The 22,557-nt window shown below is 40.4% G+C and overlaps 1 protein-coding gene across 2 annotated transcripts in view; it reads right to left on the bottom strand.

The window, feature by feature from the left end:
• The window catches only part of LOC146699844 (roundabout homolog 1-like), an 83,224-nt gene that overhangs the window by 6,661 nt on the left and 54,006 nt on the right, over nucleotides 1-22,557 (bottom strand). Inside the window, exons 3-23 of one of the 2 annotated variants that reach the window (XM_085469764.1) lie at nucleotides 20,099-20,256; nucleotides 16,557-16,677; nucleotides 15,026-15,164; nucleotides 14,786-14,916; nucleotides 12,040-12,164; nucleotides 11,770-11,941; nucleotides 6,520-6,725; nucleotides 6,347-6,428; nucleotides 6,105-6,273; nucleotides 5,822-5,988; nucleotides 5,600-5,721; nucleotides 4,701-4,935; nucleotides 4,446-4,567; nucleotides 4,105-4,276; nucleotides 3,570-3,767; nucleotides 2,897-2,923; nucleotides 2,311-2,350; nucleotides 1,966-2,120; nucleotides 1,457-1,816; nucleotides 1,249-1,368; nucleotides 1,023-1,158 (exon numbers count right to left, since the gene is read on the bottom strand). In XM_085469764.1, the coding sequence (XP_085325890.1) occupies nucleotides 1,023-1,158; nucleotides 1,249-1,368; nucleotides 1,457-1,816; nucleotides 1,966-2,120; nucleotides 2,311-2,350; nucleotides 2,897-2,923; nucleotides 3,570-3,767; nucleotides 4,105-4,276; nucleotides 4,446-4,567; nucleotides 4,701-4,935; nucleotides 5,600-5,721; nucleotides 5,822-5,988; nucleotides 6,105-6,273; nucleotides 6,347-6,428; nucleotides 6,520-6,725; nucleotides 11,770-11,941; nucleotides 12,040-12,164; nucleotides 14,786-14,916; nucleotides 15,026-15,164; nucleotides 16,557-16,677; nucleotides 20,099-20,256 (3,157 nt within the window). The remainder of the gene's footprint in view (nucleotides 1-1,022; nucleotides 1,159-1,248; nucleotides 1,369-1,456; nucleotides 1,817-1,965; nucleotides 2,121-2,310; nucleotides 2,351-2,896; nucleotides 2,924-3,569; nucleotides 3,768-4,104; nucleotides 4,277-4,445; nucleotides 4,568-4,700; nucleotides 4,936-5,599; nucleotides 5,722-5,821; nucleotides 5,989-6,104; nucleotides 6,274-6,346; nucleotides 6,429-6,519; nucleotides 6,726-11,769; nucleotides 11,942-12,039; nucleotides 12,165-14,785; nucleotides 14,917-15,025; nucleotides 15,165-16,556; nucleotides 16,678-20,098; nucleotides 20,257-22,557) is intronic. The other variant, XM_085469765.1, reaches the window with a different exon arrangement.

Genomic DNA, 22,557 nt, shown 5'->3' with positions numbered 1-22,557 from the left:
TGTCCACAACTTTTAGATGGTCTGAGAAAAAAACCACCTACTCCAAAATCAGCACATTTAAGCTTGGCTGAACTTTATAGTTGTGCACTTGGAAAAGCCATATACCTTGTGGAGAAATATTTTATAGTCAGATGAGATATAGATTGAGTTAATTGGCCACAATGACAAGAGTTATGTTTGGAGAAATAAAGGTGAGGCTTTCAAACCTACGACCACTGTACTAACTGCACAGCATGGTGTTGGTGACGTCATGCTCAAGGGCTGTTTTGAATCCAGTGGTAGTGGTACATTGCACAAAGTGAATGGAATAGTGACGAAAGAGGACTACCTCTATATTTTTCAGCTTTACCTCAACTCAACAGATAGATGACTTGAACTTGGGCAAAGTTGGGTGTTCCAACACGACAATGATCCCAAATACACTTTAAAACTGGTTTTGGAGTGGATAAAGTAGGTTATAATTAAGCTTCTGGAATGGTTTTCCCAACGCCCCAACCTCGACTATGCTTAAAAGCTGGGCCTGATCAGGAAACCTATCAATTTAAATGAACTCTACCAATTCTTTGAAAGAGAATGGTCAAAATGAGTGGTCAAATATCCACCTAGAATGATGCAAAAAGCTTGTTGGTGGCTATCAAAAGCATCTGGCTGAGGGCAAATTGCTAAGGGACATTTAACCAAATATTAATTTGGATGTATGTATATACTGTATCTGACCCTGTAAATATACTATTATCCTTTTGTGGATTACAGAAAAACCCAAAATGAATTAAAATTTGTAAAGCTAATTCTTGTTTTCTTTAATCGTTAAAGATGTACGATGTACAACCTTTCCATCTTGGAAAAAGAACAGTTAAAAGAAAGATGTTGTTAGAATCCCAAAATTACCATCGCATCCATGCCCATGATGAGCCTATGTAAACTTCTAATTGCTTCCATATTGCTTTTGGCAACTGAAGAGGATATGCTAATCTGTCTATCAGCATGTGCTGTGTAGAAATACAAGTATCTTTTCCTCCTACCTTCTTTCCATGGGAAGGCTATATTCATCACAGTCCCAGGCATTAGCATGAGGAGGAGATAGGGCTTCTCCCCAGCTTACTGCATTATGTTTTGGGATCTTTGGGACCCGTATTCCCTTCTTTTGATTTTGACTCCCTGAGAAATGAAAAATAAACATCAAGATAAACAAAGTCCTGCGGTTTGCCTCATTAATATTAAACAGTACAGACTAGTTGTTGGCTTCACCTGAGGTGCTGTTGCTGCCTCTGTCTGAACTGTGGTGTGAGCCACCTGTGCTGTGATCTCGGGTCTGGTTGTAGGGGATAGCTTTAGGATGAATCATTCCTTCTCCTCCTTGCAAATGATCTGAAGACAAAGCAGCAGGAAAAATGTACCTGTATTTCTATTTTTTATATAAAAATAGTGTAAAACATATCAAGGTGGTCTTCCCTACCATTACTTTTTTGTTCAGTCAAGTTGTATTGCATCTGTGCTGCCATCTCCTTTGGTATTGGAGGCAAATTGGGGGGCTGTTTCCAGCAGGGTATATCCAGAGGCTCTGCTATTGAGCCGCCAGAGGCTGCCTTATTCTTAATGCTGGCCTGAATGAGCTGTGTGGTGGCATATGGAATAGGCTCATATGTGGCTGCTGAATCCCCTCCTGGACTTGCATAGCACAAGTTGGAGTTGTTGAATGTTTTAATCTCATTGAGTTTGTTGGAGAGATTCACATCAGTGTATATGGCTGTCTCAGACCCAAGCTGTCCCTCCTGTTTGTTTTCTGGGTGGTTTCCATAGTTGGCTATGCAGTCGGCTGAGTACGTGAAACAAAGCAGCACATGAGCATGCAAGAACACAAATTTTAGCACAGCTACAAGGTGTATGATTTTTATTACTTGAGCAATATGTATGTAAGCTTGTAACAGAGCTAAATTAAGTCTGAGTTTGTGAGACTGCACTCACCTGGTCGGCTGTATGTTGTCATGTTACTGTCACTAGTGCCATTGCCATTATTGCAGCAGTTGATGCTACAGTCCTTATGATTGGCACATGCATTTGGCCAACTGTCTGGCAGCCACAGCTGGTTTAGAGGTTCACCCATGCTGAGAAGGCCAGGTCTGCAACAAGGAGGATCACAGAGGTGTCAATCACAACCTGCCACCTTCATAAATGAGTAATGAGTGAGCATGGACTGGGTGCCTTACAGCACATTTAAAGCAAGAAGACACCTCCCCCTAGTGGTTCCACTGTGCAAGTGCATTTCTTTTATTATTTTTTATTCAACACAAAGGGACAAAAATACCTCACCTGCCAGCACTGCATACTGATTCTCCTCTTTGATATGCAACTGCAAAGAGAAAGAGGAAAACATTCAGCCTTGATGAGCTGTCAAAAAGATGAAGCGCTAAAGGCAGAAAAAAAACATGAAAGAAGTCTAAGCAAAAAAAGAAAAAGAAAAATTAAAGCAAAAAGTCGACATGCTTCTATCCATGGGGTGTATAGTTTGTGTCTGGTTTCTGCGTCTGTTAAACTGTCTAGTTTAATTTGCATGAAGACACCACAAATAATTGTCTGTTCCTTTACACATCTCAGCACAACACAACTTCACAATGGATTTAGTAACACTTGTTCGCAGTTTCTCCAGTAGTAAAATGTCATATAAAAGATATTAATCTTGTTTGAGAGATTCCATATTTTAAAAATTATAAACAAATGAACTTAACCTAAGCCAATGCACTTGGTCCAATGGGACAAGTACATTGTTGCAATGTGTCCATACAACATATGTTTCTCTCCATTGTTCTATGAAACAAATGTTATATGAATAAACATATCCAATCATTTGCCACATAAAATCTAACATGTATTAGCAGCTAAAGCACATAGTACATACCTGTAGGTGTAAAGGTGAATGAGGGAACTGAAGGAACAAATGACAAGAGAAATCAGTTTTACTCTTTTGTAACTTAGTTACTTTAGTATCTAAATTGTTAGATACTACCATAGTACATTATAACATTGCAGACCTTTGTATGCAACCTCTGCTGTGTGATGGGCATCTCCTCATGTAAAAGTTTAAGGTGTACAAGTATTTTAATAACCACATGCCACCTGTGTTAGTGCTGCCTCTGACACAAGTGCCCAGAAGAAGGTTAATAAGGGTGACAGGCGACCCAGGAGACAGGGAAGAAATATCAGCAATATTGTAGCACACATGCTAATGGCAGTTTGACAGGCCAGTGGCTCCAAGAACTGTGCTATGTTGAGGAAATGGCACTCTACAAATAAGCAATTAAAGGTCAGCCTTTGAATGTCTGCAAATGCAAATTTGTTTCTGAAGTCTTTGTGTCTGACCGTTTGATGTGATCTGCTTATCAGCCACAGAAAATATTCCTTAATATCACTGAAAGGACAATTGATGATCAGTGTGGTGGTAACATGTCATGGCTTGATCCCTTCTACAGTCCTAAAAGTCTTCAAATGTAGGCACATTTGGCCCATATAGATGTGAAATTGATATTTACATCTACTACTGTACAGTAAGGACATAGGGAAAAGGCACACACCCTTGCGGATGCCAGTGTATGTGCTGCTGAGGCCGCTTCTTTTCTTGCGGTGACGGTACAGCCACACGCTGAAAATCATGAGAACCAACCAGCAGGTGGCGCCAATGCCAGCGATAAATGCGGGCTGCTTCACCACATCTGAGATCTGGGACAATGTGTCTCTTTCCTCGCTGATATCCATCATCTGGCCTGCAGAGTCTGAGCAGTAAAAACAAAAGGAGAAGGTTCAAACATATATTGCCACACATGCATATGTACAGAAAATGCAGAAAGTATAACTGGACCCTTTAGTATGTTAAAAAAAAAAAGTTAAAGGGCCCAAAGAGAGAAAGGCATTGCTTAAACAAACATAAAAAAATGTGAATCTAACCATGAATAGATTAAGAACAGCATTATGCTCCATTCAGATTTTTCACTGAACACACAAAGGAGGCTCTGATCAACTGCATTTGGAGGTTTTCTCTAAAACATTCTGTTGCTGTGCTCAGACGTGTGGCTTTCTAATTTTAACACTGCATTTTGGCAGAACATTTACCTAACTGAAAGAAAGCAACGTCACTCTGTACTCCAGGTCCAGCACCATTGCTAGCTGCAACCACCACACTGTAGCGAATCCCCGGTGCCAGACTGGAAATGAGCACGGAGAAGGTGGAGCCATCCACTGACTGGTTTACATGGTAGCGACTCTCATTACCCAGGCACCAGATCTGTCGAGAAGAAGGTGAGATGAAGATGAGAGGGCAGTGATTGCCCGAGGGACACACTGAGCACCTTAAGTCTTACAGAGATCCAATTTGCATTTTAGTTGCAATACAAGACGCAGAAGGACAAGTACAGGAGTGAGTGAGTGATAGCTATCTTTCTTTTTTTAATAACCTTGTATTCCTGAATGAGTCCAGCCTCTTCTGCATTTGGAGGAGGTTTCCAGGAAACGAGAATGGCAGTGCCATTGGCCTCAGTCTTTGTGACTGTCACTCCCTGGGGTGCTCTACTTGGGGCTAAGACAAAGAAGCACACAGTTAATAACGGAGACATTAACAGAGTCGCTGATATTGTATGATGATCATGTACAATGATATTTAAAATCACTATCTCTTTGGTATTTATAGATAGTCTAAGACAAAACTTCACCTTCTTCCAGTGTCCTGACCACCTTCACCTCACTGTCAGTTCCCTGGAACTCGTCAAAGAAGGGACGCACTTTGAACTCGTAGATGGATCCCTTCTTCAGCTGACTGATCACCACCCCGTCCTCAAGTGGGGCACGTAACTCCTGGACAATCCACTGCCCGTCTGGTTGGCCATGCTCAGCAGACGCCCTGTAGAGAACCTTGTAACCCTGGATGTACGGGGACTGCTGTTCGACCTAACAGAGATAAAAACACGTTAAGATATCAGACCACATGACAATGAGACTCTTTTTGAACACCGGAAACTAAACAAATTCAATTCAAAGGCTCACAATAATATTTGTATGTGAGTTAAACATCTAGTTTTAACAGATCTGTTAAAACTCAGTTCATTCAATGTTCCTTTAGGGTGATGCATTTTATCTTTTTATCATCTGTGGATTCTCACTGTAAATCTCAGCATGAAGTCATTTATGGTTTCCATTCAGTAAGGTTCTGGTTAAAATTAAGCCAGCATAGGACTCAGCACTTTCCATTTGAACCACAGTATTACAAAATGGGATACTTTTAAAGATTTTTGTGGAGGCATCCACACAGAAAAATGCATCAGACATTCTTATGTGCTTGGAACAAATTGGCAATGTAGCAGACCAATAAATTTGCATCTCCGTACTGTGCTTTATTCTCTGCTAATAAATGCTGGGAAACTGGGCAGTCTAGATTCTCAGTCAAGAATCCCTAAATTAAAAGGTTTGCCAGCATCAATAATCTTTATTTTAACATCCTGACCCCTTGGTTTTCATATCATTTGTTAAATCTGTCCACATGTTTAAAAAAAACAAACAAGGCAATTATTTTTTGCTGTAGTTACATTAACTTCAAGCCAGTCGCTTCGCTTACCGTCCACTGCACTCTGACAGCGGAAGACGAAAGGACAGTTGGCGTGCGCAGGTGGATAACAACATCTGCCAGTTCTCTCTGGATGTGACGATGATCCACTCCCTGCATAGTGGCAGTGCTGTCTGTGTGTACCAAAGGAAGGACAGAAGCATAAAATTTCAGTGTGTTTGTGGCTAAGCTGGCATTTAAAAGCTTAAAAACTAATGGAAAATCCAGACTGACCCTGTGTTCTGATGGAGTCAGAGATTGGACTGGGGTCACTCAGGCCATAGGAATTCACTGCTCTGACCATAAAGAGGTATACAGTTCCAGGCTTCAGGTTTCTCAGGACAAAGGTCTGCGCCTTCACATGCTCTGCCAGGGTCACCCATCTGCTGCCTAATGTGTAACTGCAGAGAGTGGCCAAAAATGACAGCACACAAACACAGGGAATATTTTGTCAAGCTTGATCCATGTTAAACAGAATGACTTCGTTAAAACACGTTTGACCCTGCAAGTCTCTAACCTGAATGCCTCAATCAGGTAAGAGGTGGGTGGTGCAGTGCCACTGGGGCCAGATTTCCATGATACAGTGACAGAGGTACGGCTGATGTCAGTCACCTCAGGTTTAGATGGAGCACTGGGAATCAGGCTAGGGTCTGAGGGATGACCAGACTGGACAACAACTCCAAACTCTGCCAGTGAGACAGCAACAAAATCATGCAAAAGTTAACCTAGCAGGACTTTCTGTATATCTGAATAGCCTACCTTCAACTTGCAAGTACGCTGTTCGGGAAGCCTCTCCATTGGAATTAGAAGCAACGCAGGTGTAGAAACCTGTATCTCCCAGCTAAGGATGGAAGATACAGAGGAGGCAGACATTGACAGGTGGCCTTGGCTCAGTGTGAGTTCTTAATAAGTGCTGTATTACTATCTACTACCTTAGCATAGTGAATCTTCAGCAATCCTGTTTCTGTTAGCGACATACGGGAGTCCACAGGAGACACCACCACACCATCTTTCTTCCAGTGAACGGCAGGTGTTGGAGTGCCAACACTTTGGCAACCCAGGGTTACTGTGCTGTCTACAGAAACAGTCTGATTGACCGGACCCTGTCTAATGACAGGAGGAGGGTGGTCTGACCCAGCTAGGAAAGAAAAATGGAAAAGTGAATGACTAAACCACAAAATGACATGTATTAATTATAGATATGTCTCATTGGAAATACACAGTGAAGTCAGTGTCAAAACAGCATGTGGTGTGGTATACATATACATATATATACACACATACATACACATATACATATACATATATACATATATGTATATATATATATGTATATATATGTGTACATATATATATATATATATATATATATATATATATATATATATATATATATATATATATGTATGTGTGTATATATATATATATATATGTATATATATATGTGTATATATATGTATATATATATATGTATATATATATATATATATATATGTGTGTGTATATATATATATATATATATATATATATGTACACATATATATATACATATATATATATATATATATGTGTACATATATATATATATATATATATATATATATATATGTACACATATATATATATATATATATATATATGTACACATATATATATATATATATATGTGTACATATATATATATATATATATATATATATATATAGATATGTATATGTGTATGTATATATATATGTGTGTATGTATATATATGTATATACATACATATATACATACATATATATCTATATATATATATTTATTAGGGGTGCAACGATATTCGTATCGATATTGAACCGTTCGATACAGTGCTTTCGGTTCGGTACGCATATGTATCGAACAATACAAAATTTGTAATTTCTTTTATCAACTTTCCTTCTGACGATGCTGTCTGTGTTGAGCGCTCAGTGAATCTGCGCTCGACAGTGCAGCCTAGGCGGAGTAATCGAACGCAGATTCACTGAGCGCTCAACACAGACAGCATCGTCAGAAGGAAGAGCGCAGGGCAAGCTAGCGAGACAGAAGTTAAGCTCTCCTTGCAACATGGACCTCCCCCACCCTCATTCAGATCTGGCGTTTGGAATTATTTTGGTTTTCATGTGAGTATGACCCTGAAGGTAAGCAAGTCATGGACTAAAGTAAAACAGTATGTTGGATGTGCCATGCAATGCTCAATTACATGGGTGGGAACTAGTGTGTTAGCGCAGTTAGCTCGTTAACGTGTTGGCCGTCTAGCCCCATGCACGGAGCGATCGGCGGTAGCTCATTAACGGAGATTTGCCGTGTTGTGGCGTTAAGGTCATTTCAACGAGATTAACCTGAAAGCACTAGTGGGAACACAACGAATATGACTGCACATTTACGCCGACATCATCCTAGTGCAAAGACAAGTGGAAGCAGAAAAAAAACAAGCAAGCATGCTACTAACTTTTGCCGAGTCATTTAGACAGCTATTAGCACATCATTCTCCTTATATGTTTAATATGCTGCTGAGAATATAGCCCAGAAGAAGCAGATAGTATAGCTTTTATTTTGGAAAGAGACATTTCTCTGTAATAAACTCTCTTTTCCAAAGATGAGTGATTCCTCAATCACTCATCAAGGGCTCGCAATATCGCTAGCCCGACGTCCCGGGGCTAGCGATTTTTTCAGTCGGGCTACCAAAATCTATCTCTGCCCTGCCCGTCGGGCTATTGTAGGAAGGAAAAATATATGTCAATGCTTTTGCATTCTTTCAGAAATGTAGCTGGGTAATTATGTCATTGGCATCGGTGAGCCACTGTCAATATGTGACATATTGCAATCGCGTTTGAATTTGCGCTTGTTTTTTTGCTTTCACTTTGCAATCGGGCGAACTGTGTATAGAGAGCGACAGCACTGATCTGTGAGTGATGATAATTTGTGCACCAATTCCTCTGACATCGTCTAATTAATTGTTAGCTTACTATGCAAACATGACAAGTGAAATCTCACGCAGCTTAAACATGTGAGAGGTTCATCGCGCAGAGAATCGCTGAGCTTATGTGAGTGCGTGTGTAAAAGCAGCAGGATATATATTTGACTACGATGACCTTCACAGACAGATATATATTTTAGTTCTGCTGAGCCAAATAAGACAGGTCAGGGTGAAGAAGTGACAGCCAAAGAAAAGCTTACCACAAAACGGAGAAGTTATGACAAATGAGACTATAAGGCAAAAAGAAAGTGCAGCTTTATGGTTTCATGGACAAAAGAATTTCTGTGGCTGCAATATGACGAGCTAAATAACCAGGGCTGCACATAAGTGGTCCGCAGCTGCGCATTCGCTGTCAAAATAAAAAACACGCACAAGGGTTAGGGTTAAATTTAAAAACTGTACTTTTGAGTTAAAATATATATTTATAATTTTAATAAATGACAAATTAAAAAGGCATGAACATTTTTTTTGTATCGAAAAAATTTTGTGTATCGTTGCACCCCTAATATATATATACATATATATATATATATATATATATATATATATATATATATATATATATGGGCAGTGGCTGGGGGACAAGTGAGATCTTAGCTGACATTTTTCCCCCTCCAACCCTTTTCTGCATTTTCTTCTCTACAACAATGTCATTGCCAGTGGTATATTACAGAATTTGAGATTAGGGATTCATTTTAATAAAATGTTAAAGTTATAAAGAGAAAGAGAAAAATAAAAATAAGAACTGAGAATAGTTGAGAAAATGAAGGCCTGGGAAAAAAACAAAAGACAGATAAGATGTGGAAGATATTGAGGGGTAAATTGGTAAAGAGGGAGAACAATAAGCTTAGGTGGCTGCGCAGGCAGCGGAGGAAAAAGAAATCAACTTTTCCCCTCCAGCGGAGAGCAACTAATCGTTCATTGGGTTGTAGGTACTGCTGGAGCCGGATCCAATCATGTCGGCAAAGCCCAACTAATAACAGTCTAACTTAGATAACAGACTCTCTCGCTCTCTTACATTTGAAAAAAAAAACCTGGATGGGAGCAGGGGCTCTAGATAAAAAATACAAAAAAAAACTCCAAAAAAGGTGATGGAAGTGTGCCTTGAAAACTGCCAGAGGTAATGTGAACCAGTTATTACCATACAAATGCACTACTCTAAATGGGGATGAGAGGCGTGTGGTAGGATGGATAGAATTTAGGGGAGGGGAGAGTGGAGAGAAAAAAAATGTGCAAGTGAGAGTGTAGAGCTGTGCAGACTGCTGGAAAAAATCCTAAAAACACCCATGAACAGCCCACCTCCTTTTTACTGAATAGACTCTCACTTTCATACTAAGGTGGCTGCAGGACACATTATCGGTATGGGCAGAATACTGTCCACGACAACTGACAGAGGTGCACTGATCCACTCAATGTGTAGATGCATTACCAGTCTGTTCAAAACTGAAGCAATTATTTTCTTTAATGTATTTACGTACATAGAACTCACACAGACGTACAAGTAGTTATTCATCACCACACAGGTGCACAATTACTTGTGTCTGCAATTACTTTTGTAGGCCTCCGAGCACATTCAAATTGCTTTTTAAGGCAATCAGCATAGTTATTTCATCATGTATAGTTTGGATGAGAGTCCCTCAGACCAATTTCTATAAAAACCTCATATACTGAACTCTAGATCTAGAGTACAATAAACCAGTCTGTGCTGTGTTGTGTTAAGGCAAACTAATGATTAATGATGATCAGTGCAGCCATCTTTATTTAGACTATTTACTGCACAATTGCAGGTTGGGAAATGTTTCTTTAAGAGAAGATTTATATAGTATTGTGCAAAAGTCTTGAGTCAAAACACATTTCTTTATATGTTGCTGGGAAAACCGGAAACACATGAAGCAATTTATTGAAACTTGCAAACATACATAATTCTAATGAGCTAAAATATTTGGCATGAGTACCTTTAGTCTTTAACACAGCCTGAACTCTCTTAGGCAAGCTTTCTTGTAATGTCTTTAAGAAGAGTCTTTACCTTACAATTTAATATATCTTACAATGACTGTTTGGCGCTATGAGCTCTTTTTCTTTGGATGAGAAAAAGCTCTTATTTGGATACTGCCTGCCTTTTGTTTTGTTTATTGCCAAGACAATCCCAAGTTCTTCTATCCAGGTATGCTTTTGTTGCATTGGCAGTGTGGTATCATTGTCTTGCTGAAAAATGAAGCTGCTGCCAATCAGACACTGTCCAGATGGTTTTGCATGGTGGATCAAAATCTGATGGCACATATTCTGCATAAGTACATCCATTTTGACAAGATACTTAAACCACGACAGAGCCTCCACCATGTTTTACAGATGGCTGTAAGCACTTCCTGTTGTACTTCTCCCAAGCACCTCCTTCAAATTTGGATTCATCATTGCATCTGTTGCCTCTAATTTTTAGCATGGTTCTCATGTAATTTGTCATATCTCAGCCTCTTCTCCCTGTTTCCTTTCCTTAAGAATGGCTAGTTGACAGCCACCATTCCACTGAGATCATTTCTGGTGAGGCTTCATCCAAAAGTAGACAGATCAGCTGAAGAGCTAGATGCATCTTTCAGGTCCATTGTCAGGTCTTTGCTGGATTTTTTCCCCCATTTGTGAAAGGACCTGACTTACAGATACTGTTGCTTGAGTTAACAACAAATAAATAAAAATAAACAGATAAGTGTTAATCTGAAAATATAAAACTAATGTGGAAAAGCAACCAACATAAAAATTTTTTTTTAAAATAACTACTACTACTACAACTACTGCAGAGGTACTCCTCAAAACCACTTTAAAAATATTACAAGAAATTCTGACCCCTTGGAAGTAAATATAAAGAACTGAGGACTGGCTCAAAACTTTTGCACAGCGCTGTAAGTACAGACATTCTTTATAGACAGTCACCGCAGAAACCAACTATTCTGAGCCCAACATGTGAACAATATCTCATAAAATCCCTCTCCTGACTGAAGCCAAGGCAAACCACCACACCCATATTACTGCCGTCTGTAGCCAAAACAAAACTGTACTTTAATTTACCTGCTCAACAAAACAAGACTGCTGCCACAATGTAGTCCACTTAGCCAAAAGACAAAAGAATGAAGCTGCAAAAGAGCTACATAAAAGTCCCCTCCTTTGCCCTCCATCACCACTTCCTTTTACTCACAGTCTGTAACCTCCAGCAGCGCTTTGGTAATAACGCTGCCAGCGATGTTAAGAGCCTGGCAGCTATAAAAGCCGCCATCATTACGTTGAACATTGGTAATGGTCAAACTGCCCATCTGGGAGACGGACAGCCGGCTAAAGGGCTGCGGTGGCTGGTAGGAGAAGAGAAGACTCTAGAGGGGAGATGAAGATCACAGTTAGCCATTCATTATCTTTATTTACACTGTGCAGTGATTTAGTAGTGTGATGACAGACTAAGGGTCAGTCTCACCTCACTGCCCTCCCTCTGCCAGAAAATAGCAGGCTGCGGGTTGCCAGTAGCCTCACATTGGAAGGTGACCGTCCTGCCCACTGCCACCACCTGGTTCCTGGGACGAATGGCAAAAGCCGGGGGCACTGCAGAAGAAGAGAGGTCCTAATTACCTGTCAGCATTACACATTTTTTATCATTCTCAGCATTATAACATTAGTGTGTGTGTGTGAGAAAAGCTTTACATATTTTATTCATTTACCCACACATAACATGAATTACATACTGTAGTGGTGGATGGAATTACAGTGAAGATAGGACAGTGACAGGGACTCATGAGTTCTTGTTGCTGTCTGATGGTGGGTGAGGGATGGACGACAACTTACCAGTATTGACTACAAGGAAAAAAGACACACAAAAAAGCAGCGCAATGAATAATCAGGGTGAATACACACAATGCACACACAATTGCAATGATGCAGGGACAGTTTTAAAAGATTTTTTTTCTACAGTTCATTGAAGGGTTATGGAACTGTAGGCACCTGATCACATGTGCAAGACTTCCAAAATAAACTGTCAAAGAGGTGCTTTGTTATTATTCTGCTTCACCTTGTGGTTGTTCTCTATCTCTTTCCCTTTCTCGCTCTGTCTCTCCGTGGCTGGTTTGTGTATTTCTGTTCATGAGCTTGCAATCATTTAGTTTCTCTGTAGTTCACATCAGGTGTCCAAAGCTACACTTTCTCCCTGTTGGTGCTCCATAAGAGACGACCTGCTTTACTTTAGGAAATGCTCTGTCTGCTTTATGTGATGGTGCTGTGTGGGTAGAGCGTGCAGACAGAAGAACAGCCTTGCTTGCCGTGATTTCACCAGACTATAATACAAGCTATTTTCACACTGCAAAATAATGCAACAGCGGACATCACATGGACACATGGTAGGTTGAGGTCTATTTAATGTTTGATTGGACTGTTTCTGACATTTGCGCTAATATGCAGAAAGACTGTAGTGTGTGTGTGAAAGCTAGTTGTTTAATTTCTTTTACTGATTTCATTGTTGGTCACGTTAAATGAAAAGATCTTACTTAGGAACTCATTGGCCCCTTCGGTACCCTGCACTGTGCACACTAGACCAATTCAATAATCCTTCCAGTTATTCTTCATCATTGTCGTTAGTAGCATTTCAAAACTATTATTATAAATTGTGATGTATGATGTATGATTTTTTTTTAAATATGATTAGTGTTCTCAAAGGGATCTCAAGTGACACAGGTTACCCCCCACAATGTCTCGTTAAAGAAATGGAAGAAAAGCACAGATGTTAAAGAGTAAAGCAGGCTGTCTATCCCCAGTTATGTGCAGCAGACTTATTGGCTGTGACGTGTGAAAAACACATGTAATTGCCAGTTTGAGTCAGAGCCAGCCAGCCTAGAGGCATAGTTTAACAGACGTACAATTGGTTAATGAGGACATAAAACTCATAAAGGGTGAGATGCGGATGAAGCATTGTGTCTGGATAGAGGGGAAAAGTAGGAGCTACTGTAAAATTTCCACACTAACAAACATGCATTTGTAGATGGGAAACACTGGAAATCTTAAGATGTCAAAGCTAGATTTATAGTGCAATGAATTGCTTGCTAACCAGCTGCTTTTGGAACTACAGTGCTACACTGCTGTGGATACGGTGGTAAAGCATGGCTTAAGCACCCTCTCTATAAATAGCCATATCTATCCACATCTCTAGAGTAGAGAGAGAGAGAGAAAAGTAGAGAGAGGTAATACAGGCAGAATAAATACATATTAATTTAGTAATTCCAGAACAATGTCATACTTGGAACTTGTGCAAAATTATTATGACTAAGCTCCTTGGCTTACTACAACTGTTTATAATGGCAATTGTTTAATATCAACCAAATGTTCTAGGTCAGTAAAAATGATTCTGTGGTTAGGGTTGTGACTATGATTTGAGCCATACAGAGGTTGGGCTTTTTTTTCTTTTCTTCTTTTTTAATATGAAACATGCATTCACTAAAATAACTATCTTTTTAATCTAGTAATACAACATCAAATGCTGTATTCCTGGTCTTTTCCATTGTTTGCCAAATTTAGCTATGCCCCCCCCCCCATGCTCATTTTCTCAGGTTTTTGGAGGAGGAGGAAGACAATGTAATTGGAACCATGTCAGTCCCCAGCATGTAACCAGCTCGTCTTTAATTAAGTCCTGCTGTCTTTGCAGTATATGTCACCAACTGCTTCTCTGTATGTGTGTATTTATGCGTACTGGTTTGCATGTGCAACCATGAGAGATATCTCACTGCCTATTTCCTGTCATTGATTTAAGAACTTAAGGGTGTCATTGTGGCATTACAGCTTAGACCAAATTAATTTAGCTCCTGCAGTCACGAACATTTCCTTCTGATGCTCATTTTAGTTTGCACAAACAAACTTTTATTATGACTTCTTAGCTGTTGTTATATGACCCTCAGGCCTTAAGACAAACACACCCTAGAAACAATTATTCGGTACAAGAAGGCACAATGATGAAAGCGTGGTCATGCTGAACGCCCGGCTGTGTAAAAGTCATTTCTTGGTAAATTTGTGACACTATGACACAGGATTAGGTCTCCTGTTAGGAACAACTCTTAGGCAAACACTTCTCATCCATTAAAATGAAACCTGAGGCCTTGAAAAAAAATATGTGGACTGCATATACATGAGAAGAAGGTGCTTCGATTGTAGAGCATTAAGTGTGAAGGCTGGGTTGTACTGACCATGTACAGTGAGCGTGGCAGACGCTTCAGACTTCCCAACCATGTTCTCCACCACACATGTATAAGAGCCTTCGTCTGCAGAGGTCACTTGGCGAACAATCAAGGTATGGTCCTCTAGGATTTCAAATCTGCTGGCAGGACAGACATGCACACACACACATGCCCAAGAGATGAAAGAACAAGTGGAAACACCATGTTTGCATGGTCAGTTACTGAATGTAGAGGGTTTTTGTGTGTTACCTGCCCTTAGGCAGGTCAGAATCATCTCTCCTCCAGCGGACAGTGGGAACAGGGTCTCCTTGGACAACACAGCTGAACTCCACACTCTCCTCTGCCAGCACCACTACACTGCTGGGCCGCTTCACAAAGGTCGGACGCTCTATATGGCAGCACAGTAGTAAGAGGAACAAACATCATTACAGGATCAAATTCATCGTGTTTGTGGGCTCAGAAGGTATGAGTATTGAAAAGCTGACAAAAATGGAAAGACGTCTTGGATCATATCAAATCCTTTGAAGCAGGGATCAGTCGGCACTCAGACTGATTTAATCTACTCATCAAAGGCTCACCCAAGTAAATCCACTTGCTGCAATTGTTCACCTATTATAAATATGGTTGAGAGTTTATTACTGAGTACTCTGTGTGGGAAACAGCGTGTTCGAACAGCTGAAGCGTCAGAAGTCAGATTGTTATTCTATTCTCCTCTGCATCATATCATGGCTGGACTGAGGACTATGCACACCAACAGAACATCAATACATCAAGTTTTGCAAAAGTTAAAAATTGCAAAGCAACTTGTTTGAGATACAGAAAGCAGGACTACAACCAGCAAAAGTTCTGTGAAATGTTCTGGTTCAAGGCAGTCACAGAGAATGAGTAGCTGTCTACAAAACACTTTTGGGGAAAAGATCAAATGCTTGTGCAGTGCGATTCACATTACAGCAGAATAATGGGATCTAATGCATGTTATGGCTTCTCAAGGCCTATTGTAGTAGAAGACCATGAAATGCTGTCTGTCATGAACTTTCTTCCAAAGTCATCTGATTTTAACCCCTCTGAACAAGCAGAAAAAGTCCTTCATATTAATAACTTTTTCAAATCATTTGAGGTACATTTGAGTTTTGAACAAACTTTTATAATCAGTATGTTATTTTTGAGTGGTTCAACTTTTCACCCAAATAAGTATAAATTATTAGTTGCTGGGATTAAATAAATACAATAAAATCAGGTTTGACATGAAATTCTATAGATAATCATATATTTATCTGCCATTTATTTTGTACAGCCCAGAAAACAGCATATGTTAATATGCTTCTGCATTCAGCGGGATTTTCCACATTTATTTGACAGGCTCTTTGAGCCACTACATTGTATATTTGCAACCTGAACCAAGGCCATCTAACGATGTGGTACAGATAAGAGCTCTATTCTAATGGAAAGTGTTGGGAAAATAAGTGGGGGATTGAGAATAGAGGCTAGAAGCAGGAGGCGGCACTAGAAGAAGCACAGTACCATAGGGAGCTCTTATACTGAAAGGTTATAACATTAGATGTAGCACTGTTAGATGTTCAGTGCATGTTCAGTGGGGAAATTTGCTAAAGCTGGTAGACTGGGTGGTAGAGCTGCATAATCAAAATAATTAATGGGTTATTATACCCCAGTGAAAAAAGCATTGTACAGTGGACTGGCAAGGCACTGAGAACTGGAAGTACTCAGACTAAGTGAAGTACTGCAACATTGTGAAATGCAATCAAAAAGCTGCATATTTTACCAAGCACCGTGAGTTCGGCAATCTCACTCTCCCTCTCTCCCACCATGTTGGTTCCAACGCAGATGTATTTCCCTGCATCACTCTTCCTAGTGTTGGTGATCATTAGTTTGCCACTCCGAATCTAAAAGACAACAGAAAAAAAATCAATATTTGCACAGCTGTATTTGTGGAGGATCTAGCCATCTGTATGTGTACCGTGTTTGTGAATTACTAACAGAGTATCACATCCATAAAGCGTGTATTAATCTGGCTGCTATTTGTGTATTCTGCGATAAAATATGCCTCAGCTCAAGTTTTCTTTTTGACATGTTTACTTGAAAGTATGATGCCGTCTTTTGCATGGTCACATCTTTGACTGTCCCTTGTTTAAAAAGAAGTGCATGGTGTTGTGTAAGCCTGTGCGCATTGATCTGGCTCTCTATTGCTTAGGAATAGAATTTTCACTGCCTTTCAATCTGCACAGAAGGTCACCCATTATGAAATTACATAATTCATATCTAGCACTACATGAGAACCCTGGGAACAAAGGGACTGCCTCTTTGTAGAGACACTCCTTAGATGTTCTGTCAGCCTACTTTGCCTTTCCCAAACTTTTCTCTAAGCATATCGGCAAACACACACACACACACACGCACGCACGCACGCACGCACGCACGCACGCACGCACGCACGCACACACACACACACACACACACACACACACACACGCACAGGCACAGGCACACATTCATGTTTATTTTTTATTGGCATTTCTTCTTTATTTGGTAGATGTAGTTGAGATAGACAGCAGAGGCATGAAAGAGAAAGAAGGAATGACATGCAGCAAAGAGCCCACCCTACATTCAAACCCAAGGCTCTGCACAAAAGGACTCAGGCTCAGTGAGAAATCCGCGATCTACCAGGTAAGCTACTGGGGTGGCCCACTGCTTTCAGCCTTTTCTGTCCACCACACGCCTCCACACACCATGTCTTTGAGGTACTTTGAATGTGAGATCCTCTACTGATAGTATGCAGCAGCTTGGTGTTAGAGGTGACAGCAGAGCAGTAGTGAGTAGATGAGAAACTGGAGAAGGGAAACATGCTGACCTCCAAACAAACACAAAGCCATTCTCTGCAACCAGACATGTGAAACCAGGCATCAACTTCAATTAAACTCTCAGCCCAGTTATTATGCTCTTAGATTGCTTCTTCCCTGCTCAAACTATTCATGCATTCTTGCTAGGGACACGACACACACTGCAGCGCTGCCATTTCTTAACACAGTTCAGAGGTCAAGGCTGCCTACAGAGCTGCGTCCATTGAGTAATTCAGCAACATGCCAGACAGCACCTGGCTCCGTAGGAACTCTCAACTCTCAAGCTTACAGATGGAATACATCATTAAATTGCTGCTGCAGGGATAAAACCAGCAGCCTTTCATTTATTAGTCAGCCTCCTCCAGGCTAACCTTCCACCACAAACGGCTGACACTGTCCACCAAATAAATAAAAAAATTGAAAAATAAAAAGACCAAGAGTGGCCTAAGAGTGGATACCATTTCAAATCTGTTGTAAATCATGCGGTTTTAAGAGGAAGACTTAATAAATTGCGGGGTGACTTGTGGTTGTGTGTACTTGAGATGCACATTGCCAACCACTGGTAATCACAGGGGGCACGTGGGGGAATTTGGGAACTAGTATTGCAGATTCAGCCATTCCTGTCAGTATTCACTGGATTAGGGTTGGATGTTTGGAGTTACATTATAGCCACTAAAATAAAACGCTCTGTATTTCACTAAAAACATAATGCAATGCGGGTGTTTAAGCTGCTGTGAATGATTCATGAATAACCCATCCATCCACTCATTTTCTTAACTGCTTATCCAATTCAGGGTTGCAGAGGGACTGGAGGACACAGACAGATATACCACAGGCTCTTTTTCAAACTAGTGCAATGTGAGTTAAAAGATTTCTTATTTGGTCTCATTTCTTTTCTACATTTCAAAGAGTTTACTGACTTTGGCTCATTGAGATTACCTATTTAAATCCTGGAGAAAGGGTTTTGCGAGTTACCCCTTGCTGCAAGTCTTTCTCGAGGATTGCAAAGATGATCTAACCATTGCCACTGGCTAATGTTATACTTATGCTCTGCAACTTTTTTTTTCTGTTTACTGCACTTGTAACTTTAGCAGCTGATTAAAGAGTAGACTGAGAGCTTTTTTATTTCCTCGACTGACCGCTCCTCATTTTTAGCAAAAATTCCACTGCAAAGAAATGAAAATGTGGTTTGTCAGTCCTCCATCTCGGACACTGAAACCTCAGATTTTCTTCCTCTTGTGCCTCGGTGTCTTCTATTTCTTTTTTACATAGTCTTAGATACCCTGAGGGAAAACACATTAGCTGCCTTAGTGTGATGTGTACGTATTTTCCTGCAATGAAGACACTCAGCTTTTTAATTAAAATCCATAAAATTCAATCCAACTGTTAACTCACAACTTGATCTGCATATCACTATTAATAACTGACAGCTAAAGGCCACAAGGGAAACACTCAAAAGGGTTTAAAGTAGCCATGAATCACTTGTGGTAGACTCCTTTGGTCTTTGTACAGTAAGTAATGTCTTTGAGAGAACACTCATGGCAAAGACACATTTCCATATAGAAAAGATGATCAGGGAGGACGAAGCCAGGCACGTAAGTACAAAGGGAAAAGCAGCCTTTGTATTTCCCTCAGAGAAGCCTCCCCCTTGGCTCTGATCCTTTCCTCTTCTTAAATCAGAGATAGCTGCTCTGTCCATCACAGTTCCCCAGAGATGCTCTACCTGTCACTCCACACTAACATGAGCTTTGAATTTCCTGCATGTTCCTGGGAGCATGGAAGAGAAGACTCAAATAAACAAATCAGCTCTCTCACACAGACACACACACATGCACGCACACAGCTATCTGAGTTGTTGAAACCAGATTCTGTTCCAAAGTTAAAGGAGCAGGAAGCCATTAAATGCAAAATAAATTCAGTGTATACAAAAGCATGAAAAGGAAAATCACTGCTGTCTGCCGCGTGCCACATGACCTAATACATTAGACTAAGACCATACATCAATACAGTAGCTAACATTAGCACACAATGCTGTTCCTTCCTGTACAGTATAATGTACACTTTTGGTTTTTTTCTGATGTGCTGCTCTGTGGTTAAGGTTTTGTATGAGCCAAATAAATCATCTCTCCAAAATTCCTACAAGCATTTTGGTAATGAGAACCAGAAAAGGTTTCAGTGACCACAAGAAAATTATCTTGCGACTTCACAGGGTTGCTTTTCCAAATTCCTGCAGAGCTTTAATTTGTATGTTAACGTTACAAAAAAGGCAACTAAGCATCAGAATTTCACACTGAAAGGCTTTTTGAACCCCACCAATTTTCATGTCAAAGTTTGTTCTTCACATAACGTCAACGTTCTAGCATCTCCAATGTAATGACTTGCACTTTCCCATGAATATAATGATATAACAACAACAGTATAAATTATCATTAGTTGAAATGTGTGAAATCAAAATAGCTGCTTTTACTGTTATGCGTTCATCTCTGTCATCTAAGTTGGAGCCATCTTTCCTCCAGGAGATTGTGGGCTCGGGGTGTCCACGGGGTGGCTGGCACTCCAGGACCGCAGGCTCACCCACTGCAACCATAACGTCAACAGGATTCTGCCTAAATTCGTCACGTAAGACTGGAAAAAACACAGACAAGCAGAACAGGAAACAGAGAGGACTTTAATAATGTTAAGAAGGTGAATACTTCCTCGTATCATTGGTGTCTTCAAGTGGGGCTGTGTTTAGTGTGTCAAAAAGTCTATTTCAATGACTTTTGTGATGTGGCATTAGCAGCTAATATTTTTAAGGTGCAAATTTTATAGTTTGGACTTAAGCTGCTTTTTTGCTCTTGGTAACAATATTAACGCCTTTTCTTGTTGGCAGAACTGGGCTGCGATACCAAGTCTTTAACAGCTTGACCAGCAGGATATTTTGTACTTGACTTCCCATGTCAAAAACACAGCCGTACAAGTTTCAGTTGATTGTTTACTAGCTCTGTCAATCCCACTTTTTGACAGTGACACACAAACACCTACACAAAATAAATTTACAGAGCTACACTGTTAGTAATCTGATAATATTAGTACAGTATTATCCACTCATCTAAATTGTATTCATTTATCAGCCTGTCAGGATCCCTCGTGGGACTACTCCTTCGCTCATGCAAGGTCTGTTGAGACTAGCTGCTGAGAAAGTTTGTTCTTAATGGCTGACAGTAAGATGAGAAGATATAAAGCTCTGCAGTAAAGGTGGGATCCAGCAGCCTATACTAGCAGGAGGCGGAAAGCTACCACGGCAATTTATCATCTTTCCACAACGACTAGGTTGTGTGCAGAAAAAGATCTTCCAGCCACCAGCTGTATCAGAGACAAAGCAAACTCGCATCTACTCCAGCGTGAACTCTGGTGGTCAGAGAGAGCTTTTTCCTGTCTCCACCATAGACATTATGTTGTGGTGTCTGCAGCAGTTTTTTTTTTTATTAGATTCTTGCATCATATTGAATGGGCTATCATTTGCAAAATTACAGCAAGAATAAAAGTGAAATTAGGATATGTAGAAGAGAAACGAAAAAGAAAGTTCTTTTGATGAAAAACAACTTTAATTCCATATCGGTGAGCACAGTTTTGCCACTGATGAGGTGAACAACATGTGCTAATGTAGACGCCTGTGCATGAGTGACTGTTGTTAAGCATTCCCGGACTTAAATTACAGGAGGGGCTTAGAACCTGAAACAAGCCGAGGGAGCCGAGCCAACGCAGACCAAGCATAGCAGCAAGACTCAGTAGAGCTGGGGTGAAAAGACAGGAAACAATGAGGAAAACGCATAATCACTCCCATATGGCAGCAACAACCCATTCACCTCTTTTTGTGCATAACACCGAGTGGGCCCGAGACGCCTGATAAGCACCGTGGATATGAGAGAACAAATTGGGATGACCACCTAATTGGAAGTATTTTGGCCCACGCATATCTCTGAGACTCACTTCGCTGCGTTGCCCCCTCTGATCCTCTGAGGAGGGTTGCGACCGCCTGACTGAGTGCTGATGGGAAACAGCTGTCTGACAACCCCACCCCACCTCACCCCCGCTCCCCGACTCCCCCCAATACTGCCGACACCACAATGTCGCATGATAAAAGGCACTCCCCGTGGGACGCGAAAAACATGGTTGGGGTTACCTCAGACAGGAAGAAAGGGAGACCGTCATAATTCTGTGCACACTGTGTGCGTGCATGTTGACTGATTGACTGATATTATCGCTTAATTCCAATGGTGGGTTGCACATCTGCTTTTACTATTGTGTGAGGGCCAAATGTTTTCACAGAAATCGAAAGCCTGGACTGCATCCATAAACCCCTTTGTTAAAGATTCAGTTTCAGTGATAGCATTGCAGTTAGCATAAGAAATAAGACTAGAAGAGATAAGGATTAAAATCAGAGGGAGCATATGAAGGTTAGGAAGGAATGTCTTTGTAAGTGTGCACCCATTTGTATGTGTGTGTGTGTGTGTGTGTGTGTGAACAAGGAGAAACTGGTTAGTTTTTCCATGTCATGCTATTGTGCTGGGTAAGTACACAGATAATCTAAAAGCTGTGATTGTAAAACTGACTGTTTATGTTGAGTTTGGAAAAAGTATCTGCCTGTTACATTATAATAGGAAATTATGCATGCCCAAGTAAAAACCATGAAAGCACACACCAGTGCATGTACTGTGATCTCCAAACCTAAACTATGCATACTAAGACTGTTTTCTTCTCTCCAGTTTCTCAACAGTCGTCAAATCCTCCTGTTTTCTTACATTACTGTCTTCTCTCGTCATCTACTGGCTCCACACAATTAATATAATTTCGGCTTATCTAGAAGCATATCCTGACAACCTACTTTTTGGGAGTGATGTTGCTCAGAGATTTAAAGATTTAAGGCTAGACAACACTGTCTAG

The sequence above is a fragment of the Copadichromis virginalis genome, linkage group LG10 (assembly GCF_057382275.1).
Source record: "Copadichromis virginalis isolate Kocher_CV1m ecotype Utaka linkage group LG10, C_Virginalis_male_GT1.1, whole genome shotgun sequence".
Classification (NCBI taxonomy): Eukaryota; Metazoa; Chordata; class Actinopteri; order Cichliformes; family Cichlidae; genus Copadichromis; species Copadichromis virginalis.
Note: the sequence above shows the minus strand (reverse complement) of the source record. Positions and strands in the feature narration are given on the sequence as shown.